Raw genomic sequence first — 27,880 nt, forward strand, 5'->3', positions numbered from 1 at the left:
TGCTGAACTGCTGCTTAGCCAGTCGGTCCCCAGCCTGTAACAATGCTTGGGAATCTTCCATCCCAAGTGCTGGACTCTGCACTTGTCCTCGTTGAACCTCATCAGATTATTTTTCACCCAATCCTCCTAATTTGTCTAGGTCACTCTGGACCCTATCCCTAACCTCTAATGTATCTATCTCTCCCCCTAGCTTAGTGTCATCTGAAAGCTTGCTGAGGGTGCAATCCATCCCCTCATCCAAGTCATTAATAAAGATATTGAAGAAAATTGGCCCTAGAACTGATCCTTGGGGCACTCCATTTGAAACCGACCACCAACCAGACATCGAGCCATTGATCATTACCTGTTGAGCCCGACAACTTAGCTAGCATTCCAACCACTTTACAAGTGCATTTATCCAATCCATACTTCCTTAACTTGCAGGCAAGAATATTGTGGGAGACTGTATCAAAAGCTTTGCTAAGTCAAGGTATATCACATCCACTGACTTCGCCATATCCACAAGGCCAGTTACCTCATCACAGAAGCTAATCAGATTGGCCAGGCATGACTTGCCCTTAATGAATCCATGTTGACTATTCCTGATCACTCTCTCCTCTTACAAGTGTTTCAAAATGGATTATTTGAGGATCTCCTCCATGATTTTTCCAGGGACTGAGGTGAGGTCTATAGTTCCCTAGATTGTCCATCTTCCCTTTTTAAAGATGGGCACTACATTTGCCTTTTTTCCAATTATCTAGGACCTCTCCCGATCTCCACGAGTTTTCAAAGATTATGGCTAAAGGCTCTGCAGTGACATCTGCCAAATCCCTTATTGCTCTTGGATGCATTAAATCCAGACCCATGGATTTGTGTATTTCTAGTTTTTCTCACTAGTTCTTAACCAGTTCTTTCTCCACCATCGGCTGCCTACCTTCTTCCGATACTCTGGTGCCTAGTGCAGTAGTCTGGGAGCTGACCTTGTCCATGAAGACAGAGGCAAAAAAAGCATTGAGTACTTCAGCTTTCCCCACAGCGTATCCCTATGTTACCTCCCTCATCCAGTAAGGGTCCCACACCTTCCCTGATCACCCTATTATTGCTAACATGCCTGTAGAAACCTTTCTTGTTATCCTTCACATCCCTTGCTAGATGCAATTTGAATCGCACTTTCACCTTCCTGATTACTCCCCTACATTCTCGAGCAATTTATACTCCTCCCTGGTCATTTGTCCAATTTTCCACTTCTTGTAACCTTCCCTTTTGTGTTTAAGCTTGTCAAGGATTTCACTGCTAAGCCAAGTTGGTTGCCCTCCACTTTTGCTTTTCTTACTGTGCATCAGGATTATTTGTTCCTGTGCCTTCAATAAGGCTTCTTTAAAATACTGACATTTCTCCTGGATTCCTTTCCCCCTCATGTTAGCATCCCAGGGGTCCTGCCCATCAGTGTTGAGATGGTGTTCTAAGCCCTAAGGTAAGTGGGGACGTGGGATACTGGGAAGAAATAGAAGGAGGAAGGAGAAAGAAAGGAGGACCCCTGATTCGTATGGAGAACGTGTTTGCTCTTCTGCTTTTTTTTGCGGAAGAGCAAATGCGCTCTTTCAGAAGCCCTCTACTCCTTGTCCTCTTTCAAAAGAGGGTTTTTTCTGACATTTGGCCCAGTCTAGACAGGCCAAATGTCGGAAAAGCCTCTTCCAACAAAAGAATCCAATAAAAACTTGTAGTCTAGCCATACCCTAAGAGAGCAGTATGATTGCTTAGTACTCCAGTATATACAGGGAGAAAACTGTTGAGATTTTTTGAGTTAAGCTTAGAGGAAGGAGCAACAGAGGTGATGTTGTGGTTGGTATATGCTATAGACCTCCAGATCTGGTAGATGAGGTAGACAAGACTTTCTTCAGACAACTAAGAGAAGCTTCCAGATCACTGGTTCTCATGGGGGACTTTAATCGCGTGGACATCTGCTGGGAGACCAATGCAGCAGTACACAGACAATCCAGGAAGTTTTTGGAGAATGTTGGGGATAACTTCTTGGTACAAGTGCTGAAGGAACCAACCAGGGACCATGCACAGCTTGACCTTCTGCTCACAAACGAGGAGGAACTAGTAAGGGAAGTAGATGTGGGTGGCAACCGAAGAAGCAGTGATTATGAGATGGTTGATTTCAGGATCCTGACCAAAGGAAGAAAGGATAGACGCAAAATACACACACTGGACTTCAGAAAAACAGACATTAATCTGGAGTCAGATGTGGCAGCTAAAAAGTCAGTGAAATGTTGGGGGCCTGATCGTGGTAACACTAAAATGTGTGCATGATTGTAAGAGTTTCAATAATATGGAAGTGCTTGAGATTAAAACATACTTAAGTGTTTGTAGGATCATAGCCAAGCAGATAGATAAACAGAAGTTCCTTTTATAGTTCTGGTCTGACTTTGGAATGATCTATTCACATCTCAGCTCTATATTATCAGAATGATGCTAATACATTGGAAGGTGTCCAGAGAAAAGCAAAACATTTGTCAAGGATTGGGACTGATGATTTATGCAGAAAGATCAAAAGTAAGAAAATTGGATTGCTTGCTTAGGCAATGACTAAGAAGAAAATAGACATATTTGAAGGTTATATATGGCAAGGATGGATAAAAATTATATAATGTATACGCCTGTAAAAGGAGCAATGGGATTCAATTTCAGAAAGAGACGAAGAAAGAGTGGGGGGAAGGAACCACATTTTGTGGGACTTCTAAACTTATAATGGCCAAGCTATTGTAAGATGTATTGTAGGGAATAATCCTGTATATGCAAAAGGATGTACTGGTTGATTTAACTTCTTTCCTTCTTTTATCCATCAAAAACAACTAAATACCAGACTCACAGAAAGGCAAGTTAAAATGGGGATATAATGAATTTACTAGTTGAGAGAGTTTTCTGTGTGTCTGTGTTGTTTGAGCAACAACTCCTCCTAAATGGTAAGAGCTAGATTCACCAAATTAAGTATGCAACTTCTTCTTATCATAACTTAAAGCAAGGTAAGGGTTGGTAGTGCCAAGAAAATGGGATGTTCCTGGAATGGGACTGCTTCTCATAAAACCATATGGAAAAGAGACAGACTCACCAGGCAGATGCAAGGGGCTGGCTGGGGATGCTTCCCTCCCTCCCATCTGGGAGTGCCCCACTCCCAAGTCTCCCACCTCCCAAGCACACTTTAAGAGGGGGGGGGTTATTCTCCCCATTCAACGATTTGTAAGGGAACATTGCTGGCTATTCCCCTTTGTCAGGGAGTGAGAAGAAAGTGCACAGTTTACTGCATTCCTCAGTCTGGCTGGGAAGCTCAGAGGGCAGACAAACCTGAACTACCCCAGCCTGGAGATATGCTCGCCTCCTCCGGCTGTGCCCACTAGAGCTGCAGCAGCCATGGGCAGGTGCTTCTCACTTGGCCCCAAGCTGCTGCAGTGAGAGAGGGCTGGGGTAGTCCTCTCATCCCCAAGGCAGCCTGCATACGGAATCCCTCGTCCCCATTCCCAACCCAGAGCCATGATTTAAATGAAGCATGAACATTTTCATTTTTATTAAAAAAAGAAAAAAGAGTTAAGGACTCAAGTAATGCCAGTAAATCTTCTAATGCTAAATAAACATTTACATATTTTGGTGATGCACGCCTTAAATGGTGTCTTTGGCCTAGGTTCGAAAAGTTACTTAGTCACCTAAGCCCTAGAATTAGGCACCTACGTTCCATGCCAGAGTCTACTGCAATCCACAAACCTTCCTAAACTTGTAGTTGACTAAATTCTTTTGGTGCCTAAGTTTTCCAGGAAAAATTTCCCCAGGCATCTATGTTTCCACCTCTGGGAATCCATCTCCTGCCTAAGCCCAAACAAGATCTATAAACCAGGGGAAGAGTGCCTATTTCTCTGATCTGATAGTCTTGCTCAGAGCATGCTAAGGGATCAAACCTTGTTCAAAAATTAATCTGTGGGAAGAGAGCAGCAGGTAACCTTATGGGTATGTCTACACAGCAGGGCTAAAGTCAAATTAAGCTACACAATTTCAGCTATGTCAATTGCGTCGCTTAAGTCAAAATCACTTAATTTGGCTTTTGGCACTTTCTGCTCAGCAGGAAGTCAAAGGAAGAACACTCTTCCTTCAACTACCTTTACTCCTAGTAAAATCAGAATTACCATGAGTCAGAGTAAGAATTCTTCCAGCTTGTCATTATTTTGAAATAAAACCTTGTAGTGTAGATGTGCACTATGTTACTTCAGAAAAATGTCAGTTATTCCAAAATAATGCTGCTGTATAGACGTACCCATAGGCTACGTCTAGACTGGCATGATTTTACGGAAATGCTTTTAACGGAAAAGTTTTCCGTTAAAAGCATTTTCGGAAAACAGCGTCTAGATTGGCATGGACGCTTTTCCGCAAAAGCACTTTTTGCGGAAAAGCGTCTGTGGCCAATCTAGACGCGCTTTTGCGCAAAAAAGCCCCGATCGCCATTTTCGCGATTGGGGCTTTTTTGCACAAAACAAATCTCAGCTGTCTACACTGGCCCTTTTGCGCAAAAGTCTTGCGCAAAAGGGACTTTTGCCCGAACGGGAGCAGCATAGTATTTCCGCAAAAAGCACTGATTTCTTACAGTAGGAAGTCGGTGCTTTTGCAGAAATTCAAGCGGCCAGTGTAGACAGCTGGCAAGTTTTTCCGGAAAAGCGGCCGATTTTCCGGAAAAACTGGCCAGTCTAGACACAGCCATAATGTTTAGCCCATTGGCTCTCAAACTTTCCAGTCTACTGTACCCTTTTCACGAGTCTGATTTGTTTTGTATATGCCCAAGCTTCATCTCACTTAAAACCTATTTGCTTCCAAAATCAGACATAAAAATACAGAAGTGCCATTGCACAGTATGATTGAAAAAATGCTTACTTTCTCATTTTACTATATAATTATAAACTAAATCAATTAGAATATAAATATTGTAATTACATTTCAGCATGTAGTATACAGAGCAGTATAAAAGTAGTCACTATAGGACATTTTAGTTTGTACTGACTTTGCCAATGCTTTTATGTAGCCTTTTGAAAAATTAGGCAAATATCTAGATAAGTCCATACACTCCCTGGAAGATCTCTGCATACTCCAAGAGGTACACTTTTCCCTATTTGTGAATCATTAATTTAGCCCAGTGGTTAGTTAGCACACTCAGTTGGGTTCTGAGAAATGCAGGTTTAATTCCACTCCACCCTCCTTGTAAGGGAGAAAAGATTGAACAAGCAGCCCTTGTGAATATGTACCAATCCTGGTGCTATGGGGTAATCTGACACTGAGCACCCTCCCTTTCTCCTGTTGAAGCTGTTCTGCTTTGAAGAATGACTCAGTCTTTGGACCAGAGTGTGTGAATGACTGTATAACTGAGGCTAGAACAACCACTCAGGCAGTAGTTGACCCAAGGTCCAATCTGTGGTTCACAAACATGGTTGCCAACCTCACAGCAAACTATTATAAACCTCAAACTGGTTGTGTGTTCTATAATTAGATTTCAGTAACCCAGGAACAAGTGTAAACTTATATTCATGCTATGACCAGCCACTTATCACAGGTCAATTATATCTTATATCTCTCACCAAAGACAATACGTAAATGAGCTATAAAGATTTATTAACTAGCAAAAAGTGAAAGTTATTATTAGACACTCTTTCTATTAAGCAGCCACCGTTCTTGTCTGTCTGTCATGGAATTTTCAATTTGCTACTCCTGCGCACACACCAACGTGGCCCAGCTGCTGCGCACGTGCCAATGCGGCTGCTCCTGCCAGCTCCTGCAAGCATGCTCTGCTGCCTAGCTCTGTGCCTTGTGGCTCCTGGCCACCCTGGCAGGTCGCCCCTGTCATGGCTCCTTCCCCACTCTGGCATGATAAATGCAGAAGTGGGGGCCAGCAAGTGTACCCCAAAGCCTTATCTACCAGGCTTTGGTATAAAACTTCCCCCAAGATCTTAAAAACCTTGATCTTGGGAATAAAACTTCCACTGCCACCACTCAAATGTTGATAAAGAAATTAGGGGAAGGATCATTTGGGAAATCTCACCCCTATGCAAAAATCAGGGCACACAATTAACCACTGCTAGGTTAATAAAAGAAAAGAAAGAACTTTTATTATTACAATATTCCTGTTGCAAGCATAATGACTAGATAGGAAGGTAACAAAATATACTCATGGAGAAACTCCATCGGCCTAGAACTTAATTACAAAGAAAAGCCAAAACATCTTTTAAACAGTGCCAGATCTCAGATCCCATACCCAATCCTTAAAACAATAAAACCTAACGAAACTACCTAAACTTTACCCTACTTACAGAAAATGAAGAATGGTGTCTTGGAGAGAGAGAGACATGCTTGTCCCTCTCTGTAGCTGTAGAGAACTCTCTCAGGGTGTGTCTAGACTACAGGGTTTTGTCGACAAAAGTGGACTTTTGTCGACAAAACTATACCTGCGTCCACACTACTGCTGAGTTCTGTTGACATAACGTCGACAGAACTCAGCAGTTTTGTCAACGCTGGTAAACCTCATTTTACGAGGCATAACGCCTTCTGTCGACAGAGTTTCTGTCGACAGAAGGTGTTATTGCATGTAAACTGTCCTTTGCGTCTACACTACCATGTCGACAAAGCAGCTTGCTTTGTCGACAGAACTCAATGTAGTCTAGACGCTCTTTGTCGACAGAAGTTTTGTCGACAGTATCTGTCGACAAAACTTCTGTCGACAGAAGCCTGTAGTCTAGATGTACCCTCAGAGAGACAAAAGGGAGAAAAGAAAAACCCAAATTCCTTTGTCTCAGTTTGAAAAGTCCCACCTACATTCCTATTGGTCACGCCACCTGGCTAGGTGTAGTTAACCCCTTAATCCCCAGGCTGCTGGCTAACCCTCATAATCATGACAGCCCCCTCCGCCAGCCTGTCTGCGGAAGCCGTCGAGGAAGCCTTTTGCTGCCACCCTCCCTCGGCTGGCCTGACCACGGGAGCTGTCACGGACCTCTTGCCACCATTCTCCCCTCCCCGCCAGCCTGACCACAGGAGCCGTTGAGGGAGAGGGCAGTTACAGGTAACAGGAGCTGAGTGAGAGAAAGTAATTGCTTGGAAGGGGCCTAAGAGAAAAACTAGAGGATTGCTGGGTGTGGTGGGAGAAGTAAAGAGCAGATTTTTTTGTGGGGAGGAGGAGGGGGACGGGGACTGTTAAGAAGTTGGTATTCTCATCCATGCAGACTCTAGCCTCTCCCATTTAGTAAGATACTTCTGTCTTGTACCCATGTGTCCCTGCACACTTCCATCTCCCTATCCTCATGTATCTCTGCTCCCTGCCAGCCCCATGTGTCCCTTCACCCTCTACTCATCCATCTCTTCCCCATCTCCATGTCACCCTGCTCCCCTCCTCCCATTCAGCTCCTACTCCAGTCTGTCCCTCCACTAGCCGTTCTGAACTCCTTGCCGCTCATATATCCTGCTCTGTCTGTGCCCCATAACCCATGACTCCTTACCTGGCATCATGAGGAATACAGCCTATCCCCCTCTATTCCGGCATCACAACAACCTCTGGTTGGCCAAAGGCTTAATTGCAGCACCTCTCCAGCAAAATATATTTTCTGCAGGAGACATGAATTTTGGGCATGCACAGTTATGTAATAAGTTTCAGGAGCTTTTGCTTATGCTCCAAATTTTAAGCAGGATAGTGATAAAGTGATTTCTGTTCAGGATTTGAATTCTCTTCCCCCAGAGTTCAAATTGACGGAACAAATTTTAGTGCTTGTTTCCTCTTCGAGGGGTATATGCAGGGTTTGTGTATGTATGGATGAAAGGGCATCAACACATTTTTTGTTCTTTGATATTTCGCAATGGCTTATATAGTTTCAAAAGGCCTTCTTGTGAAACCACTTCACATTCATTAATGCTTCTTTCTTGTTTGGTGAATTATACAATTACAGAGGCTTACAATATAATTTAATACTACAGGCTACAGATGTAGTAAGTAATACGCACAGCATCCTACAAGCATTTAACCAAATCCAAACAAACACACTCTTATAAACTTCACATCTATATTAATAATGCTAACACACAGGTGATCAGCTATGTATTTGTCACTGCTCTGAGGGCTAATGCCCTCGGCATGAGCTGGCATCTGGTCTGTCAGTATCAATCTCTCCTGTTGAAGCTATTTCACTTTAAGGCTACATCTACACTGGCACATTCTCACGCAAAAACTCTTTTGCGGAAGAGTTCTTCTCCGAAGACTCTTCCAAAAGAGATCGTCTACACTGACATGTGCTTTTGCACAAGAGCATCCATGCCAGTGTTGACGCTCTCTTGCGCAAGAAAGCTCTGACAGCCATTTTAACCATAGGGCTTTCTTGCACAAGAAATCCATGTTGCCTGTCTACACTGGCCCCTTGCACAAGAGGGCTTATTCCTGAGCTGGAGCATCACAGTTTTTGCACAAGAAGCCCTGATTTTATACAGTAGAATGTTCGTTTACTCACACAAGAATACATGGCCAGTGTAGCCAGGCAGCAAGTTTTTGCGCAAGAGTGGCCGGTTTGGCACAAAATCGCGCCAGTGTAGACACAGCTAAAATATCTGACTCCATGAGAGGGGCTCTCAGGTCTGGATCACTAGCAGAGATAAGGACCTCCCTGCATCCAGGACTAAACTGAGATAGCACATCTACATTAGTGAAGCTTGTCTTTTGAGGCTTCCCTGAAGTGTAGATGTGCTATTTCAAAATAAATTATTCTGGAATAGCTTATTTTGAAATAAATGTGCAGTGTAGACATAAGTGCCTACCCCAGGCTTTGTGGATCCTAGTCTTGCTCAAAGGTTTTCAAGGCACCCAAAAGTTAAACACCCGTTGTGGATGTTGTCTTCTTCTTTGTAGTCTTCAAGCTTGTGATCAACTTTTCTGTCGAGTTTGGCTTTACACATTCCTTTCCTTTCATATGTTAGGTTCTAGACTAACAATTGTCATCTCAATATTAGAGATGAAGAAAGTAAGGCACAGAAAGGTGTGAATAATTTGGTCAACAGTAAATCACTACTAGAACTAGGGATTAGATTCCAGTTTTTGCTCTAACTGCTACACATCATTCACTTACTTGCCAATAGCTTTAATTGCTTTAGAAAGCATCAGTTTTTATATAGTCTTTTTTTTACTACTGTTATTAACTACGTAAGTTTAATAAATTACATGCTTTTGGAAAGAAACAGTTGTAGCAGCAGAAGTTGTTACTCCAAACACTATTTGGAAATGTTTCCTGCCATTTCATAAGATGTTGTAATCAAAAGTACTTGAGAAAAATTGCAAATATATTTCCCTTTCTGTGCCTTACTTTCTTCATCTCTAATATTGGAGGGGGGGGGAAGGACAATTACTAACAACTGTAGTGTTGAAATTTAAGTTGTTTGTTAAAGCACTTTGAGTTGCTTATACAGAAGTTTCTTTAGAAGGTCAGCCAGTACATTCTATCATCCCCATTTTTACTTTCTCTTATTCCTTCTGTACTGAAATTTTGTATGTAGGTTCTTAACTAAAAAGGTGTGAAAGGGAGGGGAGAAGAGGGGGAGGAAAAGAATTTGAGTTGTTTGAGCTATGTGATTATGGAAAAAACACTTCCCCTCCATACACTAATCACTATCATAAATTTTGCAGTCTGATATAATTCAAACCTCTGACCAGAGGCCTTACAATTACAGTAAAACTCTGATAGTCCGGCATCCAACTGTTCAGCACTCCTGATAATCTGGCATCAAAATGCCAACTGCTCCTGGCCAACTGATTAAAAAGCCTGCCGCTCAGCACATGTGCTGGCTGTAACCAGAGGGAGCATAAGGTTGGGGGAAGGAGAGGGGAGAGAGAGAGTGGGATCCTGTTACAGTATGGAGAAGAGCATTTTGCTTCAGGGAAGGGGAAAGGAGAAGGGAGGGGAAAGGAGATTGTGTCCTGGCCAGCTGTTAAGCCCTGCAGCTGTACCGGAACTCCCGATTCTTCAGCGAATCTGATAATCCGGCACCACGTTGGTCCAAAAGGTGCCAGATTATTGGAAGTCTACTGTACTTTTTGAAGCTCAACTGTCATTCAAAAAGGTGACACAAAAAGTCTGTTGAGTAGGTTTTAAATTATGCATGATTAAATTCAGCAGTTTTGCACATGGACACAATCTAGTCCCAGTTTTGCAGACTCATTGCAGCTATGCATTTGTTTAAAAAAAAAAAAGCACACACACAAAACCCTAAGCCACCCCATTTATTTCACTAAGGGTTTGTCTAGACTACATGGCTCTGGCGACAGAGCCATATAGATTAGTTTACTAGACATACTCAAATGAAGCAGGGATTTAAATAATCACCACTTCATTTAAATTAAAATGACTGCCACACTGAGCTGATCAGCTGTTTGTCAGCTCAGCGCGCTAGTCTGCATGCTCCGTGGTAGACATCAAAGGCATTTGTCGACCGCCCTGGTAAACCTCATCCCACGAGGCATTTGGGTATGTCTAGTAAACTAATATACATGGCTCTGGCAATAGAGGCATGTAGTCTAGACATACCCTAAGACAGTGGTCCCCAACTATTTGAAGCTGCTGGGTGCCAGGGGGCAAGGCCATTCGCCTGCTAGGCGCCAGAGAGCAGGGACACTTGTGCACACGGGGGCACGCATATGCCACACCTCCCCATGATCCACGTGCCTGGGGCCAGCAACCCTATGTGCCACGTGGCCACGGGTGGGGCCGCCCATTTGCAGCAAGCCTAGGGCCAGCACTCTGCAGAGCCATGCACCCAGGGCCAGCACCCCCCCCATAGCTGTGTGCCCAAAGCCGGCACCCCCCCCCATAGCTGCGTGTACAGGGGCATGGATGCCAATTTGCCGCAATACTGGGGCTGGCGCACCCTACAGCTGCATGTCCGGGAGCTGGGGCAGCCAATTGGCCACGCTCCTGGGGCCAGCACTTCCCATAGCTGCACGCCTGGGGGCCGGGATGGCCAATTCGCCATTCGCCTGGGGCTGGCACTCCCCATGCGCCATGAGCCTGGGGCCGGCTCCAGCACTGCACATGCGCCACACGGCGCCAGCCCCGAGCACTCGGCGGGAACACACAAATGCCCCAGTGGGAGGACCATTGCCCTAAGGGACTCACAAAACGTGTAGATGGTACCTTGAGTTTTCATGGGCACAGCCCCCTTCTTCATATGAATTGGTTTGAAGAAGAGGGGTGTCCCCACAAATGCCCATGCTAGCAGCTACACGCTTTGTTACTCTCTACGGTGCTGCAAGACTAATCCTTGTTTTTTAAGTTTTCCCAGTTACAGACTAACTCGGCCAGCCCTCTGCAGCCTTTGGAAATGGCCAGTTGCCCTGCCTTCACCCTGAACAGCCACTGAGAAACCCCTGAGGCAAAGGATTCAGCTTCCTCCTTCCCCCACCCATTCACACCAGCCTCCCCAGGCTCCCGCTCTGGAAACACCCGCAAGACTCTATCAGCTGCCTAATAAGTTTCCCTTCGGGATGAGTGGCGCATGCGCAATAAATACCCCTGGCTCAGCCACTTCCGGCTCTGTGGTAGCGGAATTTATCTCCAGCTTCCTGATTGACTGATGTCATTTTCCTATCTGCGTTTCCGTCGGTGATTGGATACCGCAAATAAAGGCTCCGTCTTTGATTTTTCTGGTTGGTTGCTGGACTCTCTTTTTCACCCCTTTTGTGGTCCCGTCTCGATGATTGGCTCCTTTCGTTCCCTCACGCCCTGCCCAGAGCGCCCGGCTCGCTCATTGGCAGCTGCTAGGCTACCTCCCGGCCTGCCTATGCGTCCGACTCGCTGACTGGCTGCTCCAACCGCTGCCCTCCCACAGCCGGGTGCGCGCAACTCCCCCCGCCCTTCTTTCCCTCGCGCGCGCGCGCGCGCCTCTGTTCGCCGAGCTACTAAAGTTTTGCGGAAAGAAACTGCTCGCTCCTGCCCCCTCCCTCCCGGGCTGCTCGCCGCGCCCGGCCCCTCCCTCCCGGCTCGAGCCCGCCCTGGGGGCGGTTGTTTGTTTCTCGCCCAGCTGCGCGCGCGCCACGAGCTCGAGCCGGAGACTCCCGGAGGCTCCCTCCGCCCGCCCCGCGCTTCTTGCCGCCGCCGCCGCCTCCTCCTGTGGGCACGGTAAGCGGCTGCGGGCCCGGCCGCGAAGAGGCGTTGGGGTGTCCCCTGGGGGTGGGGGTGCTGCTCGGGCAGGGACTCCGGGGTATAGACCCCCCCCCAGCCGCTCGGCGCGTGTGGCCCCGGGGAGTTAACGGGACCGGGGGGGGGGGGGGCTGCGCAGGGTTCTCTCCTCCCGGTGTGTGCGCGGCGGTAAAGCGAAGCCACCTGCCTGCCCCGGGCCCTTCTGCCCGGCCGGGGCGTGCTCCGGGCCCGGCTCGTGGCGGGGGGGCCGAGGCGGTGCTTTGCCCCCGGGCGGCTCCGTTTCTGCAGCCGCTTGGGACCGAGCATCCTGCCTGCCCTGCCTCCGGGTCGGGTTGAGGACTTGGGGAGAAGCAGACCCGTCCGACAGGGGGGTGCTGGTGCGGCCCCTCGCTCTTCCATTCAACAGACCTCAGAGGCCAAACAAAAAAAAAACCCCAACAAAAAACAGAAACCCCCCCAAAAACCCCCCAAAAGTACGTTCGGTCCCATCATCGCAAGAAAACGCGCTGCAGATAAGTGGTTTCTCAAACATCATAGTCCCATCACACCGTGTGTGTGGTGGTGGTGGGGAGGGGGGGGCGTTGCGACCTGGCACAGCGGTCCTTAGCCGGCCTCTTCATTTTGTTCCATTTTCCTTGTTGGTCATACGGGGAAAAGGGTTGCCTCCTCCTAGGATGTTAGGAGTCTTAATCAGTGTCTTGCAAGCGCTTTCACACACTGGAATAAATTAACAATGGTGTGGAAAAAAGTGTTCTTCATTCAATGCCTATAAGCTAGTCGACAGTGAATTTAGATTTTGACGTTAGGCAGGTGATTGTGCATTTTTTTTCCATTTGTCTACAGTGGAACAGCTGTGTTGATGACCGTGAGTATCAGCAAAAATATGTGAATGCGCTAGTGCTGAACATGGCTAAAGCTGCAAGCACAGACTTATGTGTTCAGCATCTGGTGACATTAACCTCTGTTTTTGAAATTCCTGAACACTGTTTCTTTGTCTACATGTTACTCTTGAACATCTTCACTGTTCAAACTGTTGTGGACATCTTATCAACAGTGCTTCATTTTTCTATATAGAACATGCTTTAGTTAAGACAGTGGTCACCTCTTAAAATATCTTGTAGATAGCTTTAGCATGTCAGTCTTTGATACATCTCATTTTCAATTGTGTTTGGGGGAATATGTGGTTATCTTTTTCTACATTAAAATATTTTTCAACCAATGAAACTAATTTTAAACTATTTGCATTCAGTACAGCTGATCAAATAATTACACTTTTATTTGTTAATTCAACAGATGCAGTTTATGTTGCTTTTTAGTCGTCAGGGGAAGCTGAGACTTCAGAAGTGGTATGTCCCATTGTCTGACAAAGAGAAGAAAAAAATAACAAGAGAACTTGTTCAGACAGTGCTAGCTCGTAAACCGAAAATGTGCAGCTTCCTGGAGTGGAGAGACCTGAAGATTGTCTACAAAAGGTGGTTCTGCCTCACTAAGCTTGTAATTATTAGATGTAAAAAATAATAATAGAAGTGGTATGTTTTCTCCCTTACTGGTTATGAAAACAGGCTCATTTTGAGCTTTTTCTTAGATCTAATTTGATAATCTAATAGGAAGCATTCATGTGTAAAGAGCACTCATGCGTTTAGAAATGTGCTGAAGAACAGAGATTAGATTTTCTTAAATTTGAGAGAATGATTCTTTCTGGTTCTGTGTTCAGCACTAAGTAAAACAAGACATACAAATAGGAAAACATGTATGATTTAATGGATATTTAGAATGATTAAACTCTATGTAAATATGTTTATCTCCAGCAGTGGATGATTTAAATTGGTTTCAACATAATTGGTTCTAAAAGGCCTCATATATATGAATAAGATTAGATTTTTGCTATCAGTAAAAAAATATTTTTTCACTTTGAGAAATCAAGATCAGTTTTCTATGGGTGAAAATACTATGCAGTTTTCTTAGAAAGCTCTCTTTGTATCTGTTTACAAGCAAAATACTAAGGTGGAATGTTTTGATTCTGCAGACCTTTTGAATGTAATACAAAACGGCAGTGAAATTGCTTTTCTCCAAAAATTACAGTAATTGATAATTCATTGAGATGAAAGAAATAAATGCATCCTGCCAAAAGCTAATTTTATAAAAGGAGTTTCATTCTTTCAGTTTTAATATTTAAGTAGGAAAATCAGGGAACATCAGAGGTTTGTTTTTAGTATTTACTGTAATTCTTTCTTGGGCTATAAATGTTTTGCTCTACTGTTGTTGACTTTTCTGTTGATAGCATAGATTTCTCCACCTTAAAAATGGAAATGAAATTATTATGTAAATAATATTGATGTATTGTGGCAAATAGTATAGCTATATTCAAGAAAGAATTTGACACTTAAGCCACGGTCCTGCCTTTTTGTAATTGTGTATACCTTTATTCATATCAGTCCTGACATTGATTGTCAGTCTAAAACATGTGAGTAAAGGTATGCTTATATTAGCAAGATCAGTGCCTCAGAATGAAAGAGGATATTGTATCACTTGAAGCATGCATATAGAATGTGTGCCTTTTATGTCTTGCTAATTGATCATGGAACATTTCTAGGCAGTACTTGAGAGAGGGGGTATGCATACATACTTTGAGTCCTTATAACCTATTAACAAAGATCTATAGTATCCATTGTAATCACTAGTTTCATTCTCCTCACCAACAGGTGGAATTAAGTTGAGGAATTTATTAAAACAATTGCGTTTGTAGTTTTTTTTTTTTTATGGAAAATTATTTGATGTTGGGGAAGTAATTTAATTTTTCCTTTGTTTATTTTTCCTTGTTTTTCTTCAGCTTTGGATAGTCATGGTTCTTGTGCAGCTCAAAGAATACTACTAAGAGGACTGTGTTTAAGTAGTGATAGATAAAAAACACTTAGGCTGCGTCTAGACTGGCAAGTTTTTCTGCAAAAGCAAGTGCTTTTGTGGAAAAACTTGCCAGCTGTCTATACTGGCCACTTGAATTTCCGCATGTAAGATTGTCAGTGTTCTTGCGGAAATGCTATGCTGCTCCCGTTTGGGCAAAAGTCTTTTTCCAAAAAACTTTTGCGCAAAAGGGCCAGTGTAGACAGCAGATATTTATTTTCCGCAAAAAAAGCCCCGATTGCAAAAATGGCGATCAGGGCTTTCTTGCGCAAAACCGCTTCTAGATTGGCACTAACGCTTTTCTGCAAAAAGTGCTTTTGCGGAAAAGCATCCATGCCAGTCTAGATGCTCTTTTCCGCAAATGCTTTTAACGGAAAAACTTTTCCGTTAAAAGCATTTGCGGAAAATCATGCCAGTCTAGACGTAGCCTTAGTCTGATAGGTATAAGTGTATTTGGCATTGGGAGAAGTACATTTTCCAAATATACTAATGAAAAGCAAATGGAATAAGCAACCTCTGGTGGCCCAAGAGCAGCCTTAAAAGGAAGCAATCCTTCATATTGGGAGAGGTTTTGTAGACTTTGTCATAAGCAGGTAGCCTAAAGAAAACCAGACACTCTATAGTAATTGACACACTTTGGCAAGAGTTATGATCTTCGTTAGCAAGAGATGCAAGTTTGATGATGCTACAGAGGATCCTGAACTAATCCGCTATCAAGTTCTGCCATCTATCCCATTTTTGGTGATAGTTTGGATCATGTTTGGTAAAAAACATGAATTGTTAAAAATACACAATATTTAACATTTTTAGTTTTATGGGGTAGTTCTTCACGTGTTTCTAATAGTCTGAATGGCTGAATGCTTTGTACATATTTCTTCTTTAATTATTAAATGTTTAGAATTTCAGATACAGCCGTTCCCCAAGTTACGAATGGTCAATTTACGACCATTCTCATTTATGACCAGACCTCCCATTAAGCGGTCATAAAGGTGGTCCCCGAGTTACAAACGCAACCCGTGCTTACAAACAGCGCAGTCGCAATGTAACTCAATGGGGTCCAACTTACAAACATTTCGAGTTATGGCCAAGTGTTTGGTCCGTAACCCGTTCGTAACTTGGGGACCGGCTGTATTACAGAGCATGGTACAAAGAAAATTTAAAGTAATCAGTTTTAATTGTTTTTTCTTTTTACTCATGAAGAGAAATGGTTTCTCACTGATATTTAAAAAATTAGTTTGTAACTAAATATAGCCTTTATATTTAATTTGATACTGCTTTTTGTAAAGTAGGAGGAAACACTATGTATGCACATTAATATAAGCAGTTCTATAGCTTACTTTACATTTATTCAGATGTTTAATTTTTCTAACATATGCATTGTTAGAAAACAGTTAATGCATTTATTTGCTAGATTTTTTTTATTTGTGGTTGTTTTGAGCTTTGGATAGCAAATGATATGCAAGTAAAATGCAAATAACATTTTAGTTTTTAATTAATAAACTAAAGTTATCAAATATTCTGAATGCATAAAAAAGTTATTCAAAACATGTTTAAAACTATCTGATTTGTTACAACAGACAGGACTATGCAGCACTTTAAAGCCTAACAGGATGGTTTATTAGGTGATGAGCTTTCGTGGGCCAGACCCACTGCCTCAGATCAAATTATGGAAGAAAATCGGCATGACCATACATACCAAGGGATACAATCAAAAAAAGTGAACACACATAAAATTGACAAATCAGATTTTAGAGCGGGGGGGGGGGGGGGGGGTCAGGGGGTGGAGGTTAGTGTCTGAGATAATGATATTAGGGGTGATAATTGGGGAAGCTATATTTGTAATGGGTAAGATAATTAGCATCTTTGTTAAGGCCCATTCGTAAAGTGTCAAATTTAAGCATGAATGACAGTTCTGAGGCTTCTCTTTGTAGTCAGGTGTTAAAGTCTCTTTGAAGCAGGATGCATGTAATAAGGTCATTGAAACAACGCCCAGTCTGGTTGAAATGGCAAGAAACTGTTTTTTCTTTGTGAAAACTGTTTTTTCTTTGTGGATGGGAGCTGGAGGCATTTAGGTAACTCTGAGTCAGTGGGTTTTCTGTAGAGAGTGGTATCTAATTTACCACTGGTAATTTTACAGTGGTGTCCAGGAAATGGATCTCTCGTGTAGAATGGTCCAGGCTGAGATTGATAGTGGGATGTAGGTTGTTAAAGTCTCTATGGAATGCATCCAGTGTTTCTTGCCTATGGGTCCAGATCATAAAGATGTCATCGATGTACCGTAAGTAGAGAAGGGGTAAAAGGAGATGGGATCTGAAAAAATGTTGTTCTAAGTCAGGCATAAAGATGTTAGCTTACAGTGGGGCCATGCAGGTACCCATGGCTGTGCCGCTGATCTGGCAGTATAAGTTGTCCCCAAATTGGAAATAATTGTGGGTGAGAACAAAGTTACATAGGTCTGCTACCAGATTGCCAGTGGTATCCTCTGAATATGGGAGTGTTTCTTTAAGAGGTCAGGCTTACTATTGTTTTGATTATTTGATTATTGCTGACATTGTTTTGAAAGACTGCTTTCTTCCTAGCCAGTGTATCATTAAAGGCAACTTTGACTTTAACCTTTGTATTAAAGGTGCCAGCTTAGATGCTTTTGTATTTAAATATATTTAAAACTAGCAGGTGAGGCCTGTCGCTGACCAGGCAAAGTCATTTTGCGTAGATTACACCTATAGGAAAGTCCAAGAAATTAGAATATATGTAATAGTTTTTTTAATTAATGTGCTTGCAGAAGGGAAATTAAAGAACAGTTTTAAATTTATGGGATTTCAACTTCACACAGTATTTTATTGAATACCATGCACAGTAAATTTGAATCAGAAACTTGTAAAGCTTCCATTACTCTTTCCAGAACTAATTTCAATTACTTTGTGATTTGTAAAAGTAAAAATTTTCTTTGCACTAAAATGACAATTGAATAGGTGACTCGATTTTAATTTTGTTAGCAAATACTTTTATGAACTCTAATCATAATAGTCAGAGCTCGACAAATAATGCAATCTACTCGCTCGTGGCGAGTAGATTGCAACCTGGAAGAGCCGGATTCAGCCGATCTGCGCATGCGCAGATCACTGGACAGCGCGGCTGGCGAGCCTTGATAATAGTCATGACTTTTGTCCAATGAAAGCCAAAAATAATTATTTAAACCTTTCACCCAGCATATTTTAGTGTAAAAAGTAGTTCATTCAGCTATTTAAGTAGCAGGATTGTTTATGCAAAATGTGTTATCTGTATAATCACAAAATATGACTTGTGTTTGCACAAACAAATCCACAAAAATTATTTAAAACATAGTAGGTTTCCCCTCCAAATTGCATGTTGTAGAACTTGAAAATGTGTTTTAGTTAATGCTTGCTTTAACTTAATCCTAAATACCATAGAATGTTTCCTACTTTTAATTTGCCTTTAAATATGTTCATAAAAACAAACTGTATAGTCTTTAAAGAAGAAAGATCTAGGCCAGGGATGGGGACCCTAAGGCTCGGGGCCGAATTAGACCCCTGGCTTGCCTAGATCCAGCCCCTGAAGCTCTGGCAGCCCATGCTGGTGCTCCAGTCCCACACCGCCTTCTCTTGTAACTCCCTCCATGGAAACTAGCCTGGGACCTCCAAGGCTTTCCTGTGCGAGGAGAATATGGGGAAGTATCTTTCTGCTTCTCAGATGGTGGGGTTTTTTTTTTTCGCTTTGCTTTTTTCTTCTCACTTCTTTTGTTCAGCCTCCCGACTGATTTTTTTTTTTCCTGTGGGTCAGTGGCTTCTGATTCAAAAAGGTTTCCCACCCCTGTAGGCTATGTACTCTTTCATATTCTCAAGACATACTTTTATGTATTAAAATGGTCTCAGAAAAGGTTCTAGTTTTAAAATCTTAGTTGTGGACTCTATTATAATCGTGTTGTGGAGCGAGTGTACTTTTTTTAAGTGGCACAAAAGCTGTTTTGTCTGAAACAATTCAAATTGTTTAGATTATATTTAAGGCCTGTTCTTGTAAGAGCTTACTACTCGTTTAACTTGAAATGAAGGTCTGCTGTTGTCATGAGATTCAAATTATCCTTACGCATTAGAGGAGAAACAATTTAGCTGAACCTAGCAATACTCAGCTGCCATTAAAATGAATGTGGAGGAAGTCATGTGCTTTGAGTAACAGAATAGAAGTATTCAGACAGACTTGCTTTGTGTGCTAGTAATTAGAATAAGCTTCAGACTAATGTGCTAAAACAGCACACAAGTATTCTTGTTTCTCCAGACTGATATTTAAACCCTAATGTATTATTTCTAATCTAGATTTTTATATCTTATGTTGTGAGGCTTCTGTATCCTTTTAAAAACCAAGCCAGTAGAAAGCGATTTATACAACTGTGTATAAAAGACATAATTTGCTTTGTAATGTATTAAAAAAATCTTTGCGTTATTAACAATGTAGTTCCTATGTTTCTATTTCTGTTAAATCAAGTTTGACAGAAAAAGCTAAATTTTTTTCTTTTCATTTTTTAGCCATCTCTATTTGACCTTAGAGAAGCCAGTGATTAAAAAGGCCATAGAAAGGGGTAAACAGTGAAGTGGCAAAATTTGCAGATACTAAATTGCTCAAAATAGTTAAGACCCAAGCAATGTGTGAAGATATTCAAAAAGATAGCACAAAACTAGGTGACCGGGCAAAAAATGACAAATGAATTTTAATGTTCATAAATACAAAGTACAGGTAGTCCCCGAGTTATGTGGATCCGACTTATGTCGGATCCGCAGTTACGAACGGGGATTTTCTCGCCCCGGAGGACTCGAGCGGCGGGACGCCTGGTCCCGCCGCCCGCCTCCTCCGGGGCGAGAAAAGTTGCTCCCCGTCTCCCTGGTCTGCGGGAGCCAGCAGACCAGGGAGACGGGGAGCAAAGTGGCGGAGGACCCGGGGCCGGACCCGCGGCCGCTTCCAGATCAGCTGGAAGTGCCGCGGGTCGGGCCGGGTCCTGCGCGGCTTTGCTCAGCGTCTCCCTGGTCTGCAGACCAGGGAGACGCTGAGCAAAGCCGCGGAGGACCCGGGGCCGGACCCGGGGCCGGACCCGCGGCCGCTTCCAGATCAGCTGGAAGCGGCCGCGGGTCCGGCCGGGTCCTGCGCGGCTTTGCTCAGTGTCTCCCTGGTCTGCAGACCAGGGAGACGCTGAGCAAAACCGCGGAGGACCCGGGCCGGACCGCGGCGCTGATCTGGAAGCGCCGCGGTCCAGCCCGGGTCCTCCGCCGCTTTGCTCCCCGTCTCCCTGGTCTGCTGGGGGGGATGCAGCTAGTGCCCCCCCCAGCAGACCAGGGAGATGTGGAGCAAAGCCCGGGGCCTGTGGTAGAGCAGGTGGGGCGCTGCCGGTTGGTCCAGTAGCGCCGAAGAGTGGCCGCACTACTGGACCAACCCAGCAGCACCCGAGCTGCTCTACCCCAGGCGTCCCCAAGTTAGCCGTTGCTGAAACTGACCAGCAGCTGACTACAGGAAGCCCCAGGCAGAGTTGCTCTGCCCCAGGCTTCCTGGAATCAGCTGCTGATCAGTTTCAGCAGCAGCTGACTTGGGGACGCCTGGAATTCTTAAGTTGAATCTGTATGTAAGTCAGAACTGGTGTCCAGATTCAGCGGCTGAATCTGGATGCCAGTTCCGACTTACATACAGATTCAACTTAAGAACAAACCTACAGTCCCTATCTTGTACGTAACCCGGGGAATGCCTGTACAGTAAAACTCCGATGTGCTCCGGGCAGCCAGACCATTGGAGCTGCTCTGCCCCCAGCTTCCCGGATTCAGCCGCTGCTAAAATTGACCAGTGGCTGAATCAGGGAAGCTAGGGGCAGAGCAGCTAGAGTGCTGCCGGTAGGTCCCGTAGCGCCGAGGAGCGGTGCTGCCAGACCAACCCGGCAGCACCCCAGCTGCTCTGCCCCAGGCGTCCCCAAGAGCAGCTGGGGTGCTGCCTGGTTGGTCTCGCTGTGCCAAGGGTCGGCGCTACCGGACGAACCTGGCAGCACTCCAGCTGCTCTGCTGCAGGTGTCCCCAATTCAGCCGCTGCTGAAACTGACCAGCAGCGGCTGAATTAGGGATGCCTGGGGCAGAGCCGGACTATCGGAAGGGGGGACTATGAGGAGTCTGGGGCCAGACCCCTCATAGTCCCCCCTTCCGATAGTCAGGCATATTTGATAATCCGGCACCCCCTGGGTCCTAAAGGTGACGGATTATCGGAAGTTTACTGTAATGCATATACTGGAAAATATAATCCCAACTCTCTCTATATCTATATCTATATCTATATCTATATCTATATCTATATCTATATCTATATCTATATCTATATAATAAAAATGATAGGGACGAAATTAGCTATTACCACTCGAGAGATTTTGGAGTCATTATGGATAATTATTTGAAAACATCCATTCCCTGTGCAGCAGGAATCAAAAAAGCAAACAATATTAGGAATCCTTAAAAAAGGGAGAGAGAATAAGACCGAGAATATCTTATTATCTTTGTATAAATTCATGGTATGCCCACATCTTGAATGCTATGTACAGATGTGGTCACCTCATCTCAAAAATATATCTTATCATTGAAAAAAGTTCAGAAAAGGGGAGCAAAAATGAATAGGGGGTTGAAACTGTTGCCATATGAAAAGAGATTAAAAAGACCGGGACTTTTCAGTTTAGAAAAGAGGAGTTGGGGGTAGGGGTAGAAACTGCGAGAGGTCTATAAAATCATGACTGGTGTGGAAAAAGTGAATGAGGAAAAGTTATTTACTTGTTCCCATAGCATAAGAACTAGAGGTCACCAAATGAAATTAATAGGCAGTAGGTTTAAAACAAACAATAAAGGAAGCATTTTTTCATACAATCTGTAGAACTCCTTTCTAGAAGATGTTATGAAGACCAGGACTTTAATAGGATTAAAAAATAGAACTAAATAAATTCATGGAGGATAGGCCCGTCAATGCTTATTAGTCAGGATAGGTAGAAATGGTGTCCCTAGTCTTAGTCAGAGGCTGGGAATGGGTGACATTACTTGATGATTTGTCTGTTTTGATCATTCCCTCTGGTGAACATGGCATTGGCTACTGTTGGAAGACAGGATACTAGGCTATATGACCTTTGGTCTGGCCCAGTATGGCCATTCGTATGTTATTAAATTGAAATATTATTTGTAGAGATGTTAAAATGGTTAACTGATTAGACGAGAGCGCTTAACTGGGTAACCGTATTGACTTGATCATTAGGTTCCACCACTGGGTGCGCTGGCCCAGCAGACTGGTCACCACTGGAGTTCACTGGCAGTGGTTTTAACCAGAAAGCATATCAGTAAATCTCATGCTTACTAATAACCTAATTATTTTATCCATGGAGGTTGTCCCTGCCAGTTATTTTTTAGTCACAGCAGGCATACTGTGTGGGCAAGTTTGTGGTGCTGCTGCCTCTACTCTGCTGCTTCTGAGGATAACAGATCTTAATTTCCAGGATTGAGGACAATTTGGTATCTTTCAGGAGCAGTAATTTAACTGACATAGGCATTGGTGGTTTTATACTAACAATAATTTTGTTGTTGTTGCAGATATGCAAGTCTTTACTTTTGCTGTGCTATTGAAGATCAGGACAATGAACTGATAACCCTGGAAATAATTCATCGTTATGTGGAACTACTTGACAAGTATTTTGGCAGTGTAAGTTAGTGGTTCTGATTTTGGTTTCATTTTTACAAAGTTCTGTTGTGCTTTTGTTAATATAGCAAGTACATCATCTAATTCAGTATACAAAATATTTTTTAAAAGTGATGTTTGCTCCTGGATATGGATTTCTGATGGACGTGGATATGGCAAATCTTACATCACTTATATTGCCAAACCAACTTGGTAACTAACTTACCTTCACAACACCCTTGTCAGGTCAGCAGATGGTCATCTGTCCTGTTCCCTTTTCTTCCCAGGTACCTTCCCCAATCTGCTTTCCTTCAGCTACAGTTTTAGGGAAAGTTCTTTTCAACCTCCTAGTTATGAAGCTCAAGCAAGTCTCTACTAGCAGATATGAACTGTGTTTTTTCAAATGCTTGTGATTTGGTCCATTTGGGTGGATTCTCATGGGGAGAGTGAAAGGCCCATCCCTGACACTGCCGCCTCCTTTCCAGATTTTAAATACCGATTCCAAAACATGGAGGTACTGGAGCTTATCATAACAAAAATATCACAAGAATTTTTTTTAACATGTACAAGATGTATGCCTCACTAACCACGTTCTCAGAAGTGACTGAACCGTTTTGGCTGAAATTTTTCGAAGATACAGCCTCCGGCAAAGGCTAAAAAGTTGGGCTAAGTTATGAGCAAGAGAGAGAATCTAATGGCAGGAAGCATAGGACAACCTTAATAAGACTGGGCTACTTCCCCCATTATAACACTTACTGTGTTTTTCAGGTGTGTGAACTTGATATCATCTTTAATTTTGAAAAGGCTTATTTTATTCTGGATGAGTTCCTGTTGGGAGGGGAAGTTCAGGAGACCTCCAAGAAAAATGTTCTCAAAGCCATTGAGCAGGCAGATCTGTTACAAGAGGTAAGCAAATGGTACTTCTGCCTAAGCATCAGTTTGCTGTACTCTGGCAAAGGAAGGTTCTCACTTTTCTAATATGGTAGAAAGTGCTTTTTAGCATGCTTAGGATGTACTCTCCATTTAGTTTTCTTGTGTGTGCAGTGTATGTACTGTCATATGATTTTCCTTCAGTTTTATTCTTTTAAACTTTTATTCAGTATACACATATGTAACCTACTGAATGGTTTGCTGCTTTTTACAACTTTAGATTTATTTAGTCATTGTCCCTATGTTGTAAGTTTTTTGCTAAAATTGCAAGCTGCTTTTCTGTGCTTATACCTAATATTTACAGATATTGCTATTTTATTTTATCCATATCTTTTCCTTAGATTTACCTTTATTTCACTTTAATTATCTTGATAATTATCACTAGCTTTTTGTCGTATCTGATGCATGTGTGCTTCTTTACTGTTTCATTGCTCGTATCCAGAAGCTAGACTCTCTTCTTTGAGGCTCTTTCAGGTATAGTTAATATTAACTATTCTAAAGACATTGGCTTAATGCTACAGTTAATTTACTTTAAAATAGAAATGCATTATAAACTTAGAATAATAGTCATTAGTCATGGAAATATGTAGAATGAAATAGAATAAGTATTCAAATCTTCACCCGTTATTCAGTTATTGGAAAAAAAAAATAAAACTGTTCATTTCTGACTTTGGAGAATTGTTAGTATATGAACTCAGCTCTTAAACCCAGAGTGTGGAAAGCAATTATCTTTTAATTGTTTGGCAAAATCCCTGGTAATAAAGTAATTTTTTTTAAAAAAGTCCTCTTGTTTCTACCAGCCCTTTTGTATTTTATTCACTAATTATGATCTCAGGGTCATAACAACGAGTTGGCACTTTCGACCCTGTCATTAATACCTAGTAAGACCTTAGGAAAGTCACTTAACTTTTCTGTGTACAAGTTTGTCACAGGGATGTACAACTTGCCCATCTCATGTGCATATTAAATTTTGAGGCTTGTAGAGTAAAGCCCTTTTATCTGGCACTTCACAAACTGGCAAGCTCCATAAACTGCCATTTCTGATCTGCACGGAAAGTCCAGTTTATAGGATGGTTGGTGCATAGCTAATAGCAGGTTGGGATGAGGGAGAGGTTTCAGAGCACTTTCTGGGAGGGAGTTAGGGTCCAAAAGGGGTCTTGGGTCAGAGGTTGGGTCACAGGAGGAGCTCGGGATGCTGGATTGGAGGCGCTCACTTCCAGTGGCTCCCTATCTTTGCTGTTGCTGGTAGAGACGTGGTTAGTTAGTGGCTTGGCAAGCACACTGCTTCCATTTCCCCCACCCTGAGTACTAACTCCAAGGCTAACAGCTCATTGACTGGGAATTGCTGCCAACGGGAACTGCGGTGGGTGGCACCTGCAGATGGAGGCTTGCAGCAGACCTACCTGGCTGCTTGTGGGGGCTGTCAGAAGAGAGTTCCTTTCCCCATTCAGCACACCACGCCCTTTCCAGGCCCGAATGCCATGCTGGATGCAAGCTTTGTCCCAGAGTCTGTCCCCTGCCCTGCACTCTGTCCCCCCTACTCTAAATCCCTCCCTCTTAAATGACATTTTTAGTTTACTGGCACCCCCTATTTCTCCATGCTGAGTTAAAGGGCTTTTACTGTAAAATGGAGGTCACTGGTAAAAGATGCTATATAAATGCAAAATATTTTTCTATGTTTGTCCTGTGAGCATTTTGTGGTGGTGTTTTGTCTGCGAGAGCTTTCTGTTGATCTATCGTGAGCATTCCATAGTTTTGAGGGTCTCTTCCTGCCGTCTGAGCTATTGCCGCATGAATATTTTATTGTTAAATTATAGGATCGCAAATTCATGCCATTCTTTATTCTCCATCCTTACAGTTTAGTTGCATTTTGTAAGCCTATAACTTGAGGTGAAAATGAGAGGATGGCATATCAGCTAAAGTTCATATTCATAGATACAGTTTACTAGCATCTATGTGATATATCCTTCTTTTTGGTGTGGGAAGCTTAATTATTCCTGCTTTCAAAGAATGCTCAGAATCCTGTTTCTCATCACTACTTTATTGTGATAAAAGGGAAATTTCCTAATGAGGTGGATCCTACAGAACTGCTGAAATTTTAGCTGTTTGTACTCTACTAAAGTATCCATTTCAGGAAACATTTCATGGGGTTTTACTTTTAAAGCTTTTGCTTCCCTAGAATCAAAGAATTGCAGAAGTTACAAATGGGAAACGACCTCGTAAATAATCCATCTCCATTTTTTGAAGAGTGAATTGCCCCCTTAGAGATTTGTCCGTTTGTATTCCCCAGCAGTTTTCTAGGAGATGCTTTGTACTCTAGAGAACCTTTTGGAGTATGGTGTACTTAAACTCTCAGTGCTGTTATACTCTCTTAAAAACACTCAAAGCTTGTTCACATTTAAAACACTGCAGTTGTACCTCTGTAGTGCTTCAGTGAAAACAGGAGGGCTTCTTCCCTCAAGATAGGCACTCCTATCTCCTGGAGAGGCAGTAGTTGGGTTGATGGGAGAATTTACCTATTGACCTAGTGCTATCTATGCTGGGGGTCAGTTCAGTTTAAAGACATTGCACAGATGTAAAAGTTGTTTAATAATGTAACCGCTAAAACTCCTACTGGTTACACGGCTGCATGCACTATAGATTCTGCAGTACAAAGCTTAAATAAGCTTTCTACAGTACTGCCTGCAGTGAAGTCATGGCTCCTAGGGAGAAGGCTTCACAGTGGAAAAGCTTCACCTGTTAAGGTTAACAATTTAGATCCCTGCTCAATACTGACACATAGCAGGCCCCCACTTTACGACGGCCCAATTTACAACCCCCCACACTTACGACCTTTTCCGTAAGTGCGGAAAGGGCCGAAATCCCCCGACTTACGTCCTCACATTTACGGTGGCGTACGACGCCTGTCATAAATGTGGGCCTGAGTTGCGATGCCCCTGACTTGCGACGCTATTCCTGGAACTGATCACGTCACACGTCGGGGACAGTCTGTAGTTATACCAGCTTAATTTCCTAGTGTAAAGCAGCCCTAAATTTTGTTAGCCCTCATCTCACTGTAATGTACTGTTTTTGGAGACTAACATCTTTGTACTGAAGCTTGTAGCCCTGCATATCCACAGATAGTGAAGAGGATACCATCGCAGCCCTGTTCTTTTCACTTCTTCCTGCCACACAGAAGGAGGGAAAGGACTCAAGAAGCTGTGTCCTAAATCTCCCTGCAGGAAAGGTTGAATGCTGGCCCTACCCAGCCCCTTTCTCTCCCCCTTCATCTGCCTGGTGAGCACTGATCTGCAGAGACCCAAGCACATTGTTAAAAAAGGACAGAAGCCTCCACAAGTGTGGAAATCCAACAGGTAGTTGCTGATCCATCCTTCCCCCCCACCCTCTTTCTGTATGTAGGAATGGAAACAATAGTGCTCAAAATAGGGATTAAGTGATTAATCGACTAGTTGACTATCCAATAAGCAAAAGCTTATTGGATAGTCAACACATTAGTTGACTAGTTGCTTCCCCCCTTGCTGCCTCTATCAAAGAAGCCGGTTCTCTCCAGCTCCAACTCATTGGGATGGGGTAGCGGCTCAGCGGCGGTGCTTCCTCTCTGAAATGTACTAGAGCCCCAGTAGGGGCTCGAGTGCATTTCAAAGATTGAAACGCCACATGGAGCCCAGGGTTAACCGGGGGATTCGGAGTATCCTGCTGGCCCCAGGATCCATGCTGCACTTCCTCTTTGAAATGTACAAGAGCCCCAGTGGGAACTATTGTACATTTCAAAGTTGGAACACTGCATGGAGCCTGGGGCCAGCAGGGAGCGCCCCATTGATCCCAGACTCCATGCTGGGGCTCTTGTACATTTTTAAAGCGGAAGCGCCCATATGGAGCCTGGGATCTGTGGGGGATTCCCCGCTGGCTTCAGGCTCCATGCTGCGTTTAAATCTTTGAAATGTACAAGAGCCCCAGGAACGGCTCTTGTACATTTTAAAGGCAGAACGCGTGATAGTCTTTATCAACTAATTGAATAGTCAATGGAAATCCCATCAACTATTGGATTAATTAATTGGTTTTTAACATCCCTAGCTCAAAAGAGACTAATAATAAAATAAAAAATGTGACAGTCTTGCTACTTGAGCACACACACTATCCCTGCTGCTGCCTGCTTCTTCCATGCGGGATCTTGTCCCATC

At 43.3% G+C, this 27,880-nt stretch overlaps 1 protein-coding gene across 6 annotated transcripts in view; it reads left to right on the plus strand.

The window, feature by feature from the left end:
* The first annotated feature begins 11,918 nt into the window (after nt 1–11,918).
* AP1S2 (adaptor related protein complex 1 subunit sigma 2) overlaps nt 11,919–27,880 on the plus strand; it is a 62,061-nt gene continuing 46,099 nt past the window's right edge. The window contains exons 1-4 of one of the 6 annotated variants that reach the window (XM_075914237.1): nt 11,919–12,155; nt 13,470–13,648; nt 22,685–22,793; nt 23,538–23,675. In XM_075914237.1, the coding sequence (XP_075770352.1) occupies nt 13,470–13,648; nt 22,685–22,793; nt 23,538–23,675 (426 nt within the window). In that variant the 5' untranslated portion in view covers nt 11,919–12,155. Of the gene's footprint in view, nt 12,156–12,823; nt 13,042–13,469; nt 13,649–22,684; nt 22,794–23,537; nt 23,676–27,880 lie in introns of those variants that run through there. The other 5 variants (XM_014573474.3, XM_014573472.3, XM_014573471.3 and 2 more) reach the window with 5 other exon arrangements.

Source organism: Pelodiscus sinensis, chromosome 1, assembly GCF_049634645.1.
Source record: "Pelodiscus sinensis isolate JC-2024 chromosome 1, ASM4963464v1, whole genome shotgun sequence".
NCBI classification, from domain to species: Eukaryota; Metazoa; Chordata; order Testudines; family Trionychidae; genus Pelodiscus; species Pelodiscus sinensis.